A 15,825-nucleotide genomic window follows, 5' to 3' on the forward strand; every position below is an offset into this window, starting at 1 on the left:
AAATGCTACAATAGGACAAGGCTCACAGACATCTCCAGCATGTTAAATAATTATTTTCACAAATGTTTTGCTTGAGAACACAAAAGCAGAAGAGCTATTCTCAATTTCTTATTTGCTTTTAGGATTCAACTGAGGAGATGTTGTGTGCTTGTGCAAGTGTGGCTAACATTTCTCTCTGGAGTAACCTCACATCAGCAATTGTGGATGGACTTTCTTGACAAATTCAAAGCCATTTCACTATTACTTACATCTTTCATGTGGTTTGGAGCAACAGGGCTCCTGTATTAGTTTAGAATACATTTCTTTCTCTGGGCTATTTTCCATAGATGGGAAACATTATGGCCTTTTGAGGAACAGTATGCCACAGGGCACTTTCTTTTCCCTTTCTGGGGCAAGGGTGATGTTTCTTCTTATTTTTGACCCCTCCTTCATTGGACAGGTAACATAGATGCCTCCTCCAGTTCATCTCAAGGCTGAGCTGGAGCAAAGTGGCCTGCAACACAACATAGAATCATAGAATGGTTTGAGTTTGGAGGGACCTTAAAGATCATCTAGTTCTAACCTCCTTGCCACGGGCAGGGACACCTTTCACCAGCCCAGGTTGCTCCAAGCCCCGTCCAGCCTGGCCTTGAACCCTTCCAGGGAGGGGGCAGCCACAGCTGCTCTGGGCACCCTGTGCCAGTGCCTCACCACCCTCACAGGAAAGAATTTCTTCCTGATAACTATTCTATATCTGCCCTCTTTCAGTTTAAAACTGTGACCCCTTGTCCTATCCCTACATGACCTTGTAAAAAATTGCCAGAAATTGCTACTGCAACTACACAAGATGAAAGAGGTCAGATTCATTCATTGTACTGCACTATAATTGAACAAGAAGAAATCATCCCAGGCCAACTGCATCACATAGTTCAGTTCAAATCAAATAGGATTTGATCTTTTAGGCATCAGGTGATATTGTCTCCTTTTCTCTAACTGCTTTCTTCAAACTGACTGAAGAGATTGGCAGTTACTTTGAATGTTACAGAGCTACAAAAAGGCACCTTGAGTGGCCATTACTGGCACATTACTAATGAAAATGAGTTATGATTGAAGAATCCCAGTAGGCCTTTCAGGCTACAGTCTGAATTTAAACACACTAAGAAATACACTGAGTGGTACTTTTCTCTGTATTTTACTTCCCTCTCAAACTGTTCACAAATTTAAGCAAAAATTCTCTGCATATATGTGTGCATGCACAGTTACAAATTATTGATATAGAGGTAAGAATCTTCTTATCAATAGTCAAAATCAACTTGGTGTAAAATATATTAAGAAAAAAACCTGTGGACTTGGGTAGAATTGATCACAACTATAGAAAGAAACTGGCTGGCATCCCACATACCTTATTTCAGAGAAACCCCAGTTCAGCAAAGCACTTAAGTATGTGTTTAACTTTAATCAAGGGAAGTTAAACACATGCTTAAACTTAAACACGTGCTAAAAGCTTTGCTGGATTGGGTCCCAGCAAGGCCTTAGGCTGACTGGGTAAGGGAGCTAACCAAGGTAACAAAACCCATCAGATTAAATGTAGCATCTTTCTCTGGGGAAGGGGAAAGAGCAGAGATACTTTCCTTCTGATAGTATATATAATTTTGTGTACCAGCCATGTACAGACATGAACATGTTATGAATCACTCAGATAAAAAACTGGTCTGTGAGTCAGTAAATACATAAATATTAAATGACAAAACAAAGAGATGATCTTCTGTATTTCAAAAAAGCTCGTCAGTTACCAGAGGCGTACACTGTGTGGTTGGGAGTAATTAGTCTCCATCTCCACAAATTACATTGCATGAGCCACTGCCAACATAAGCTTTCCATATTTTGAAATATTTTCTCTGTAAGTGAAACCACCCACTTTCTGAGTAATTCAGATTTTTTTAATCCCCTACAGATATATATATATAAGGCAGAAATAACCCTTGTCTCTAATGGAATATTAGGTCATGGAAAGAAAATTTAAAATGTAATCTACATAAACTGATTATTTGATATAGCGAGTAGCATCCATCCTTGTCCAAATTTCACCTGTTTTTATGGACAAGGGGACTTACTACATTCTTCCAAACCATCAGTCTCATCTTCATTACAAGTTAAAATGCACCTCAGATAAATAAAACAAGTCATTCCTTAAGAATGGAAAAAGTATGCTCTTGAAAAAAAAAGATATTAAAAAGTGTGCTGTGTGTCATTTCTAAGCAAAACAACTATGGATCACTGTAGCTCATTGTCAGAGATCTTGCTCTCTGTGCAAGACCCTAGGCATAGTTTTTTGGTTAGCTGGCTCTGAGTAGCTCACTGCTCAACATCTCCCTCTCACCCCCAAACCAGCCTTTGGAGGCACCTCTCTTTCTGCTTGGTTGAGGCACTGAGGCTTAGACCAGCTGACCAGAAATCTGTCATGGGCCCAATTCATAATGCACTTGGGTTTCCACTGTAAGAGTTACTGGGTGCAACGCAGTTATGCAACGTTCAGCATAAAAGTGGGAAAGATGATAACTGACTGTCGTTTTATTTGTTTGATTTTGGTTTTAATATCCTCAGCACTCTCATTCTGGGAGTATAATTTAATTTAAGGGATCCTTGTTCTTCAAATTCATGAGGAAAAATGTAATAGTGGTTACTTATAAAATGTGATAAAGTCAGAAAAATTAGTAGTTTCCTATTGCAGAAAATTTATAAGCATCTAATTTGCATTTGGAATTGTGCAGTAAAAGAAAGATTCATAAACAGATTACTTCTGAAGAAAAAACACCCATAATTTGTTAAAAAAGTTGTACTCTTATAAGTGAAATCAGATTTAGACCTTTTTAGCTATTAATAGGAAAGTAAATTAATTTAATTATCCCAGCATGATTAAGGCTAAACTTGGTAACAAAGGTGATGTTCACTGTGTATTTGTCTTCCTGAGACAATGTTTCTGTAGAAGGGGGAGAGAGAGAATCAGTTACATGGCAAACAAAACAAGAAACTCAAGAATACTGCAAATCTTTGGCATTTCTTTTTAAATAGTGTCTTGCTCGAGAACAAGCAATTCAGTGGGTTAAGAAAGAAAGGCTTCCAGCATTTCTAGAAAGCGACTGTTACTTCGAATACAGGTATTGCAATCTTTTATGATGTTTCTCAGTTTTAAATTTGTACATTTTTCTCTTCTGTTTAATTAATCTTCACTGTACTCTTAATATGTCTTCTCTCACCTCTAGTCCTGTTTGTTTAATTTTAGCATTTTAATGACCAGGATTAAAGTAAAATCAGATAACATTTTTCACTCATCATTCTGTAATTTTCCTTCACCATGAGTTACATACTATATTACACCATTACAGAGAGAGTAAGAGTGGGGTTTACTGATTTCTGAATCTCTGTTCCACAGAGGTATCAAGGTATTAATGTATTTTTCTCCAATCAACATACAAGCCTTATAAGTAGAGATTATGAATCCATGAAATCTGGTTGGAGAAAACAGCCAGTCTTTTTATTTAAATTATTAGTTTTGTGTCTTTGGGCCTGCTGTCAGACTTCCTTTTGCACAGTTCACTGTGGGGTGCTGTGGCACAGTTGGATGATTTACTGTTATGCACTTGTATATTTTTCCAGATGTCCTTTCAGCAGATGTTCAGGAGGTTTAGTGTGCTTTTTGGGAGGATCTGCTTCTACATCCCTTAAGGTTGTGTCTAGATACTGATAATTGTAGTGTGTTTCAGCGGTCCTAAAAGGAGAGGCAACCTGTCAGTATGGTTCACAGAACTCATGTTCGCTGATTGTAATGACAGACTAGTTACTGGGGTATAGACTTCTACATTAAAAAATTCAAAATAGTTTAAACTTTCAATATCCCGAAGACTGTACTTGAATTCAAGGGGAAAATTGTGCCAAGAACAACTAAACCATGAAAGAGTGCTCCATTTTACCTTTAGTAGCAGCGTGCTTTACGTGTATCTGGGTCTCATGAAACACTAACTTTGATCTTCTGCTATAGCAAAGTATTTCTTTGATCAAGCAGAGTTACCTGAGGGAATTACATAAAACTAACTTTAAGCATGTATCTAATTTCCATTGACATCAGTGGTTTAAGTTGCTTTCCTGAATCAGGATCAAGATAAGATGATATGCTAAAAGGGAAACTTGCATTTAAAGATGAAGATACCCCAACCCTAGAATGAAATCCTATTTGCCCTTCAATAGTGAGGACAAAAACATCTGGGCATTCACTCAAGATCATAAGCTCAGGCATAGGCTCTGTCTTCCCTTCACATGCACCTTGGTTGGTTTTGTACTGCTTCCTAACTTAACTAAGTTCTGCCCCAGTTCTTGAGCCCAGAGCATCCTCATTACTGTCATGTGGTCCTAAGATTGCCTTTCCTGAACATCACAAGCTTCACACTAACACAAGGTAGCACTGGAGTGCTGTTCAGTACCATGAAGTCCTCATACAGCAGCCAGCTGAATATAATGCCAGCTTTCTTGTTACAATCTGAAAGTTCAATTAGTATGATCACTTTTGTGCCATTGCTGCTGGAAGATTGCCTGTATCAGGAATCGGAAATGTAGTGTCTGGTGGTGATACAAGAGCTTCTGTAATTTGGGAGAATAATTCCATTTTGGTGATTAAAATGTTCAGGGGGAGCTTGGCAGAGCTTGGGACTGCATAGATACATGCAAGATCATCCTGACAGAAATCAGTTTTACTGGTAAGGCTTGATAATGCAAAGCAGGCCACCTTCTGTCAAGCTGGTGGACTATGGAATAGCAGTACTGGCATTTACATATGTGACAGCAGGTGAAGAGTGAAATAATAGAGCAGATCATGAAGTTCTCTGTAGCGATTTTTTCTTTTTTTAGATTGATCATGATTTTTTATTGCCTGTTCTGGGGAAAAATCAACGATTTCTCTGATTAAAAACTAAAATTAACTATTTTCTTGTCTCAACATTTAATTTCAGGCTAGCTAAATTGATATCACAGGTAGAATGGAGCAAGACTGGCATTAATTTCATTATAGATAGTGATTACTATCCCTGGATAAAGAAGCAAGACCCAATTTCTCCCCCTTCTGAGGAGGATGGCACTTTGTTGACTATGAAGAAGTTCCACGTATCACTCGGCCAGGTAAAGTAAACATGTTTAATGGGTGTAAGATTCAAATAGATTGAATACATGGGGGTAAATTATTGTAAATGAGGTCACAACTTAATTGGACAACTGATTCTCTGAATATCCCTTATTTTCAAAGCTGTACTATAGAAGAAGGTTGATGGGTTGTAATACAGCTTAAACAGCTGTGTTGCAAGTATGCTCAGCAACTGTCATACAGCTCTCTGCACTGGGAACTATTGTTACAGAAATCTACACAAACAGACTGCACAAAATGACTACAGACAATAAGCCCTCTACTCTCAGAAACACTGCAGTAAATAGAGAAATTTGAATTATTCTATGACATTTCTTTTTCTAGGCTACAGTTTCTCAGACAAAGGATTGGTTTACATTAGCAAAACAAAGTGAATCCATGAAAACTACAGATTCATTTATGTATCCTGTAGCTTCTAGTCACATTCAAGATATTCAGTGTTTGCCTGGGCAGCATGAAAGAGACGATTCATTAAGTGAAAAAGAGAGCCTTCTGGGTAAGTAACAGGGGCTCAGCCATAGTATATATACTATATATATAGTATTTTCCACTAGGTGGAAAGAAAAGGCATTCCAAGGAATTGCTGCTAACTCCACTTATTACTTTTTGAGCATTGCATAGTATCTTAGGCTTCAGACGGGGATTTGTTTCTTTCCATAGCCACAATATTAAATGAAAATTTTATATAGTAGCCGGGTAATTTTGTCATAGTAGAGGCCTCTTTTCTTACATATTTTTGTCTCATATCTGTAAGTTTCAGCTGAGGTAGTTTTGTTTGTTTGTTTGTTTTTTTTTTTTTGGTATGGTTTTGTGTTTGTTTGTTTGCTTTTGTGTTTTTGAAACACATTTGATATGTTTTGAAAGGCTTTCTTGTTTGGATTCTTTGGGGATTTGATAATGTATTACTTGTGTTGCAGCCATCTTCTTAGGATATTTATGTTGGGCACTTAAAGGCCTTTTGGCTGCCAATTTTTATGAATCCTACAGAACATAATAATTTGTGACACTCCAGTCTATATGTCAAATTTAACTGAAATTGTTCAGCAGGTTTCAAAGGTACTGGGTGAGAACGTACAGATGGACGTATGGACATACCTGATTGCATAGCCTTGCTTCTGTTCTGTAGGCAGTAGCAAGATGAATAGAGAAGTCACAGCTCTTATGCTATGAGTTCTCTCTCCCCCATTCTGAGAGGAAAAAGCAGCCATTCCACTTTGAGACTTGTACTGCTGGGACCTCAGAGCCCAACTGCTGAATTGAAAATTGGAAGGCATGGTAACTCCAGAAGTCTGTCTTCTTCCCCAAACCCATGGGGAACACCCCAGAAAATACACTGCTGATGTACAGATTATAATGAGTTTATTCAAGTCACCCTTGTCTGCAGTTCATGACTCTACCACTAACTTTTGCAGTGCTTTGAGCAGAGGTCAGAAATGCACCATTCTTGCAGAGCATTGTAATATTACTGTAGCTCTGTATTGCAGTGAGCTGGACATAGGCCAATTTTGTCCTTCTCTTTCGCCACAGCCCTGCAGTCAACAACATTTTGCCTCGATGAATATTTTACATATTCCCACTGAAAATTTCATTTTATAACATAGACCTTCATTTTGCATATGCATATTGCTCTTCTTTATGCATATTTAAAGGGAAGTCCAGCACTCTTTCAGTCAGAAAACTTTTATAAGGCACATTATTCACCTGGTGTAGGGGTTAGGCACTAGAAGCAATAAAGTGCGTCAGCTAGGTTTCTCAGAGACAGCCTGCAATTAGAAGGAGTTCAATAGCTGAAGGTATTTGCTTGGACAATTCAGTTTTAATTCCTTGCTCACTGCTTCAGTTGGATCAGGGCTATCAGTTAATGTCTTGAGCAAAAACCTGAGCCACTGGGCTTTTGATTACTCCAGAGCTGTGTATCTTTCTCCCTAATTGCCTCAGGTCCTGTGAAATCATTCTTCGTGTTTCAATTTCACATAATTGTGTTGAGAAACTATAATTTTTCTTTGTCAAGTAAAAACATTTAAAATAGTCTAGAAATAAGATATTTTAAATCACACTGATTTTTATATTAACATCAACATATTGTGCCACATGTACCTACACATAAAATTATGTATGTGCAGAGCAGGAAATCTCTATGCTCTATGCCATGTTCCTAATCCAAGTGTTTGTCTGACAGTGGCCAGCACTAGTTAGATATGGCTTATTTTCGGAGATGGAAAGAAAGCCTAACTGCTGTTGCCATTTATTGACTAGGCCACCAAAGAGGGTTACACAAACTGATAACATTACAAATGTGAATTTAGTGGATCTGAGAGATTTAGCCCTTTTCTGTCACAGCCTGATGTAATGCATGTGCTCAGAGATTGTAGCAGTCTCCTCACTGACAATGTTTTGCCTAGTGATACTATACAGTATGAAAGCCTTCATCTTAGCTTTAGGGAAACACAGAAGATTCAGTTTATTCTATAGTTTAAATATTGGATTGATATGAAGATATTGTAGAGCCACAATTGAATAATGACTTTGTTTTTTCTTGCTTTCACTTAGATTCTGCTGCTGCTTGCAATATCTGTAGTTGTTCTACTCACTTTTATAGGGCTGACTTGTACAGTGATGGCAGCATTGAACTAGCTAAGCAGTATGTATAGTCAAGATCATCTTTGCTAAAATGCTTCAGAAGTACTCGACTTGCTAAACTCTAGCAGAAGTAGAAAAGATAGTCGAGCAAATTAAAGCAGTAAGATTCTTTCTCAGCAGACGAGGATGGCAGGACACACTTAATAGCATGGAGATGATGAAGAGTTGGGTCAAAGGAATTAAATAGAAAATTGTAGACCAAAAAACCAGGGCTGGTCACTGTTCGGAACTTATTAGATATGAAACATCCCTAAATGGAAAGGAGCCATTTCGAGGTGGCAGACTGGACTGCATGGTTGCTAAATGTTTCCAGAGCCCTTGACATAATCATTAGCTTTGTCATCCTCCTATGTATATCAAGGTTTTACCCAAATGACACAGTCTTGTTCAATGTTGCAGTCTTTTGCAATAATCAACGTAAGTAGACAAAGAATTATCACTTACTAGCTTCCTCAAGCCTGAACAAAAAACAATCCTGATATGTACTGTGACTTTGATCAAACTGTAACCAAATGCTCAGGAAGAAACCAGACCTTGCAGCACAACAAGGTGGTTTAACAAGTGTTGAGGAGCTGGGATGCTCAGCTGAGTAAACAAGACAATTGGCTCCAGAGGGTATTGTTCCTGAACTTTGCTGCTCTGCTGGAATTCAACAGGGAATGAGCTTCTGAGTCATGGGATGAGTCTCTAGCCAGATAGCAACAGCTGAAGCACCTCTGCTATTCCCTGCTCTGCAGTGTGACATGGTCTGATTGTTCTGCAGCAGCACAATACAAATTCGTTGCATTTTTTAACTTGGAAATGTTGATATGCAAGAGAACAGTCCTGAGTCAAAAGGGTTTTCAATGATCTTTTCTAATTTAATGCAGAAGCGGGCTCCCTGTCTAAGGAATGTGACCAATGGAGCTTCCTTTCCCATTCAAGGACAGCATCAGCAAAAGCCGACATCATTAGGGAGAGATCCAGAGAGGCTGAGGACGGTTCTTCTGTGTCCATTGCTGAACCTCCTTCCCACACTCAGATAAGAGTTTATCTAGACCCGAAATGGGACAGTGCAGCAAAAGAAAAAAATGGGCAGGAAAGCACAACTTTTCAGACACCAGAAGAATGCATTCCAGCTTATACTCAATTTGTAATGAAGGAATCACTTTCAGAACTGACCCACCAGCCAGGTGCTGACATTGAGAGTGACATGGATTTCCACAAACAGCCTGAAGTGTTTACAGACAAGTTAGCAAATAATGAATTTGCCTGTGGTACTGCAGAATCTCTCTTTTCCCAAAGTTCTTCTCCATTTACTGTCTTGGACTCCAAGCGAGATGTAAGAAAACGAGATCCTGAAGAAGTAAGCTTAACATCAAGTTCTGAAAGTGATAGGGCTGACAGTAGGGTTGCCTGGTGTATTAGTCACAGGACTTATGACACTGGCAACAGACATGAATTTGAAAGATTCAAGAAGTTCATTAAAGGGACACTTGGGGAGAGGTACTGGTGGCTCTGGATGGATATTGAAAGACTAAAGGCCCTTAAGGACACTACAAGACAGCAAAGGTACTTCCTATTATTTAAAAGTTATTCCCATTGTTTTAATACTTGCAACCCAGCTAGATCAATGCAGGTTTTGAGATTTCAGAATAAATTTTAATGTTTGAATAGAACAGACACAATTAAAGTAATCATGAGTGTCCTGACAAGCTAAGTCAGGAATGACTCTGCTGAAGCTGATAAAACTTTTTTCAGAGTCATGTTTGAAAAGCTTACATGAAGTCAGAATCACCATAGTATTAAGGCTTTGTTAGAAGGAGATTTGGAAAATAGATGGCAACAGAACAAAAAAAAAGAATAAAAGAACTTAAAATCACAAGTAGGGCATTCACTATGACAAACTGCTTTAATGAAAGGCTCTGCTGGCTTCAGATTGTCTATTCTAAGGCACTGTACTTTTTATCTTACACAGAACCTGCCTCTAATTTGCAGAAAAATTGTTTTGGCTTCTGCCACTTGCAATTAAAAACATGTTGCATGACAGTTTAACCAGTAGGATGAACTGTACCTGGTTCTGTATAGCATCTGATACATGCTTATGTGACTACTTCTGTTGACTCAAGGCAACTCAGTAAGATGAAAAAACTGTATCTGCTGAGCAGCGGAGACTATTTCCTCAGTTCAGAAGTGTTACTCAGACTTGATCTACTGCATGGAGATCAGTGGAATATAAAGCATTTAAGACGGATTCAGCCTGAAGTAGTGAAACCTCTACTTCTTTACTGGTATGAAAAATGAACATGAACTAAGATTCTATTGCTTAATAAATTTCCCTTTTCTTTGATAAACCTATTAAGTTTATTTCATCTCACTTATTCCATTGTAATTATGGGAAGCAATGTCATTTTAAACACTAGCAGATGTTGCCTCTGAATTTTTAGTTGAGTCTAAAGTACACTTCAATCTGCTGAGAAGCCAGGTCGATTTGCCTTACTGAGCCCTTGTTATTTTACTGCCAGAGCATCTGAGCTACTTTGTGTATAGCTGCCTTGGATACCATTCAACTAAACTTCAGGCTGCAGGGTAGAGAAACCCCTCCAGGCATAGAAAGTTAATTCTGTCCTAACCTATTCTCCATATTGCCTTTCTCAAGTTTCTGAGGATGCTCTGTGTATACATCTATGTGGAATTTGACCCTGAGACTTTACTGTTCAATGTCTGTCATACAAAATAGATATTACATATTGACAGCTTAAGCGAGGATACAAAGTCCAACCTGTTTCCAGAACATAAGCTAAATTTTTAAAGGTCTTTTCTCCTCCCCAAGCTGGATCAACAAATTGCAGGTATAAAGAAGTGCCTGCAATTGTGAACTTTGCTGTAGAGCCTCAGGAGACTTGTGGTCTATATCCTGTGACCTACAATCCTTTCTTATTCTTTGTTGTAGGATGGATGGGGTATATCCTACTGCAGACTCATACAAAGGCACCTATGTAATGATACAGAATTTGCAACCTAAGTTTATTTATGCGTAGCTTGGTTTCAGATTTGGAAAAGTGCATTGTCGAAACGTATTTTTAACACTGATTTTTAATTCTAGGTGCATATAGCACCCTATCTTGATACAGTAAACACTAACATGGGGAGAAAAAAAAAAAAAAAAAAGAAAATAAGAAAGAAGTCAAATATCCCAGTATTTCATATTTTGGGAAAGTTCTACCTATTAGGTTTCTTTTTCTTTTTTTCTCTAGGGGTCCCAGATTTTGTGTCGCTCATTCAACAGCAATAGAAACTGCCAGTGCAAAACTGAAGCTTTGGCACACGTGCCAAGAGAGACCAAGGGTGGACATTGATCCTTTTCCACAAATAGTATCATTGCTACCATTGACACCTAAGTCTTGCATGCCCAGGATACCACCTTCCCTTCCTCAGGTAGGTAGCATCACAACATTGAAAAACAAAATCTTGACCCATCAAAAATAATGATAGAACTCCTTGAATTCAGTGGAACTAGAATATGGCACTTAGTTGTTAGGAAGTCAAGATTTAGCAAGTTGGTCTGTTGCAGATGGTTATGTATGAAAATGCAACAAAAATTTACTATACTTTATGGAACAAGTTACTATACAAGGACCCAAATTGTCTTCTCAGTTACATCCTGGCTATTTGATAATTCTTTTGGATAGTTGTTTTAGCTTGAAATTCTCAGAACTGTAAAATTAAGGATGTAGCAGTGCAGATTCTTCCCTTCAACCAGCCTTATCTTAATCTAGAGTAATTCTTACAACTTCACTCCAGTTACCCTGAATCTACCCCTCATATTTTTTAAAAGGTCAGAGTTCTTCTCATTTTCTATCACCACAGCTCTTCAATCAGCTACATGTGATTTTTGCTTTCTAGAGAGGGCCACAAGACACAAAACACAGACCTTTTCACAGCATGTATCTTGTAGGTGGGCACTTCAGTTTTGACTCTTCTTCCGTAACAGCTTGAATTTGAGAGTTAACTACAATGAAAGCTGCAGGTTTTCAGCAACACAATGTTAAGCCTCAGGACAGAAGACACTTGGAGAATGTGAAATGAAACTGTGATTCCAGTGTCAAGAACTGGATGGGCTGTGCCACTGATCTGTTCACACACACCTCTGTTACTTCGAGTTGGATGGGTTTAGACTACAATTATATTTTTAAAAAAGCTAATTCAGTGAGATAATGGAGGAAAACCAGTGGGAAAGATTTCCTGTTCAGAAGAAGCTGGGTTCAGGAGCCAGGTTCCTGCTGGTCACAGCAGGAATGGAAGCCAGAAGCAGATGCCTCTTACAGAGACCAGTTCTGGCTTCACAAGGTGTGCTAATGACCCAGGACTAGCTGTAGGTCAGGCAGGCAGGATCCTAACTCTGCGGGTTTCCCAGCCCCTGTTGAGTTCAGTATTTGAAGAAAACTATGACCTGGCATCCATGACCTGCATAGAATCAGCTGATGGACTGTTTCTTGATGCTTTTTTCTTTCTTTTTTTTTTTTTTTTTTTTTTTTCCTCTGAGAAATCTGGACTCTTGAATCTCCCAGTTCCACTGCGCTTGCAAGAGCTTAGAAATAGCAGCAACTCTGGGTGAATTTCTGAGGGCACTTGGAATGCAATTGGTATCTCCAAAAAGTCATAGCATGATTTTGTTCAAAATAAGTCTGTGATAGTGTGACAGAATGGCCCCTTTCTCTCCCAGTCTAAGCGATTCTATCTGTCTTACAGTGAGCTAGTTAAGGTAATCTTAGTAAAGATTCATGAAACATGTTCACATGGTCTTCACTTGACATCCTCTATAATTCTGTACAAGGTTCATAAAACATATTTCTAACTGTTAAAAATGTAATTTTTGAGCTATAATGGTTATTAAGTTGTGCTGAAAAATCTTGCAAAACTTTCAAGACTCAGAGAAGCTTTTTGCATTTTTTTTACATATTATTTTACATATTGTGAATGGCAAGGAAAAATAGTCCTGAAAACCCTTAAATGTTTTTGAGTAGTTAATGAGAACATGTTAAGAAAACACAATGGTGGAAAAATAATCAGAATTGCCTTATTTTTCTGTTATGTCTTTTAGAAAAGTAGAACAAGCTCACCAACAACTTTATTAAAACCAGCTATGCCAAATTTCTCCCTAAAGAGATCATCAAGATTATCACCTGCCCTGTCATCAAGTCAGAGCCCGCAAAGGCATGACATTTCTATCAGTAGAAAGTGGTAAGTACAAAAGTCCCTTGCACACCTTTCTGCACACCAATATACCTTGAATACTTGTGAAAGTTTTAGATCCTACTGTTTTCTTGAATATTTTTCTTTAATACAATAGTCTGCTTAGTGAAGTACAGTTATGGTACAGATTGCACGCATGGAGAATTCCTCCCTGGATGATTAGTTTCTCATTTGTTTATGCCACAACACAAAAGGGTTTATTTCTCGAAATATAAATGTTTTACCCTCTCTCGTGTAATAGTTGATATTCTCTACATACATTCATAATCTTTTAACCTGTCTCAAGTGCTTAGGCTCAGAGATATGCTGTGTCAGTGACTTCCACAGGGCCATGTGAAAAAGTGTTCCTCTACATTTTTTATGTTTATTATAAATTTGAACTCCATGTACTTTTTCCTCTACTATTCACTATGTCATTCTACCTCGCTCATGCCCCTTCTTAGTTGTTTATTTTATAAGCAGTCCTAGTTTTTTCTTAAATATATATCGAAAATTTCATTTGTTTGTGAATTCAGGCAAAAGTCAGTGAGCAGAGACGTGATGCGTTGCTTAACTCTTGATGACACCAAAGACTCAAATTACTGGAGTCATAGAAAGTACACCTATGCTGAGCTGCTCCTGGTAAGTACTACTTAAAAATATTAGTTGCCATGAATCTTGCATTAAAACATTTTATTCTATAGTATTAAAGGAGAAGTAGTCAAAGATGGGGAGAAATTGGTTTGATTATGTGAATGTCAATGCCTTGAGCAAAGGTATAATTATAATGTCAGCATTTTGTGTGTGGTATCTGTCACCTATTTGATAGGAAATCATGGCATATACAGAGGTTTATTTTCACTAGAAAGTGTTGATCTTCTCCATGGTGACCATGTGTTCAGCAGGCTATTATGGAAAACTCACTGCATAAATGCTTTAGTGGAATCGTTGTCTAGGAAAGCATACCAGACTTACAGTGAAAATTTAATCTGCCCTAAAAAGTCACTAAAATAGTAAAATTCATAAGAGGAAAATGCTTCTCTTGTACAATTCCTCTTTATTGCTCATGTACTTAATTCTTTTCTTTGTTGGGTTATTGTCTGCTAAGCAGGCCCTCAATCCAGCAAACCTCAGGAGAGACAGGTTGCACAGAAGAGCCTTTTCTCAATAACTGTTAAAATGCTGACAAATGGAACATGTGAGATGACAATTTAAGATATATCCAAACCCTTTCACATTTGTGGAATGGTCTCAAACCAGCCTGCTGTTTCACAGAGTTATTGATACCCATGGCCTCACAACTAAAACATAACTGTATTATGAAATCTGGGCCTGTTTACATAAGCATGGAGTTTGCCGATCAATTGAGCACATGGTTGTTTATTTTGCACATCAAAATTATAGAATAGTTTGGATTGGAAGGGAATTTAAAGACCATCTCTACTTCCAACCCCCCTGCCATGGGCAGGGACACCTTCCACTAGACCAGGTTGCTCAAAGCCCCGTCCAACCTGGCCTTGAACCCTTCCAGGGAGGGGACAGCCACAGCTTCTCTGGGCACCCTGTGCCAGTGTCTCACCACCCTCACAGGAAAGAATGTCTCCCTGATATCTAATCTATATCTGCCCTCTTTCAGTTTAAAACTGTGACCCCTCATCCTATCCATACACTCCCTGTTAAAAAGTCCCTCCTCATCTTTCCTGTAGGCCCCCTTAAGTACTGGAAGGCTGCTATAAGGTGTCCCCAGAGCCTTCTCTTCTCTAGGATAAACAACCTCAAGTCTCTCAGATTATCCTGATAAGGGCAGTGTTCCAGCCCCTTGATCATCTTTGTGGTCTCCTCTGTACCCGCTTGAGCAGGTCCATGTCCTTCTGATGTTGGGGGTCCCAGAGTTGGACACAGTACTGCAAGTGGGGGGTCTCATGAGGACAGAGTAGAAGGTGAGAATCTCTCAACCTATTAGCCCCACTTCTCTTGATGCAGCCCAGGATATGGTTGGATTTCTGGGCTTTGAGCGCACATTGCTGGCTTGTATTCAGTTCTTCATCCACTAATACCCTCAAGTCCACAGGGCTGCTCTCAATCCACTCATTGCCCAGCCTGTATTTGTGCTTGGGATTGCCCTGACCCATGTGCAGGATCTTGCACTTGGCCTTGTTGTAATTCATGAGGTTTGCACAGGTCTACTTCTCAAGCTTGTCACGGTCTCTCTGATGGTATCCCTTCTCTCCAGCGTGTTGACCGCACCATATAGCTTGCTGTCATTGGTGAACTTGCTGAGGGTGCGCTTAACCACACTGTCCACGTCACCATCAAAGATGTTAAATTGCACCAGTCCCAATACTGACGCCTGAGGTACACTACTTGTCACCACTCTTCACTTTGACATTGAGCTGTTGACTGCAACTCATTGAATGTGACCATCCAGCCAATTCCTTATCCATGGAGTGGTTCATCCATCAAATCCACGTCTCTCCAATTTAGAGAAAAGGGTTTTGTGTGGGACAGTGTCAAATGCTTTGCACAACTTCAGGTAGATGACATCAGTTGCTCTTTCCTTATCCATTGACTCTGTAACCCTGTCACACAAGGCCAACAAATTTGTCAGGCATGATCATACTTTATTACTTCACTGCAATCATTTTACTTTCTTGTTAATTTTGACAGAACAGAAGGCTAGCCTTTGCAATTAGAGGACATCTGCACTTAGAAACTTATATTCAGGAAATGTTCACACCATGAACTATTTATTTTTATACACCTCCATCATGCAGAATTTCCCTATGGCTGAGGGAGGAAAA

General features: G+C 38.8%; 1 protein-coding gene across 1 annotated transcript in view; it reads left to right on the top strand.

Moving 5' to 3' along the window:
* The window catches only part of RGS22 (regulator of G protein signaling 22), a 62,780-nt gene that overhangs the window by 12,877 nt on the left and 34,078 nt on the right, over positions 1-15,825 (top strand). Inside the window, exons 5-12 of the mRNA XM_042786256.1 lie at positions 3,052-3,137; positions 4,983-5,148; positions 5,495-5,666; positions 8,680-9,361; positions 9,919-10,080; positions 11,047-11,227; positions 12,894-13,033; positions 13,561-13,666. Coding sequence (XP_042642190.1) covers positions 3,052-3,137; positions 4,983-5,148; positions 5,495-5,666; positions 8,680-9,361; positions 9,919-10,080; positions 11,047-11,227; positions 12,894-13,033; positions 13,561-13,666 — 1,695 coding nt within the window. The remainder of the gene's footprint in view (positions 1-3,051; positions 3,138-4,982; positions 5,149-5,494; positions 5,667-8,679; positions 9,362-9,918; positions 10,081-11,046; positions 11,228-12,893; positions 13,034-13,560; positions 13,667-15,825) is intronic.

Source organism: Tyto alba, unplaced genomic scaffold, assembly GCF_018691265.1.
Source record: "Tyto alba isolate M040663 unplaced genomic scaffold, T.alba_DEE_v4.0 Super-Scaffold_9, whole genome shotgun sequence".
In the NCBI taxonomy this organism is placed as follows: domain Eukaryota; kingdom Metazoa; phylum Chordata; class Aves; order Strigiformes; family Tytonidae; genus Tyto; species Tyto alba.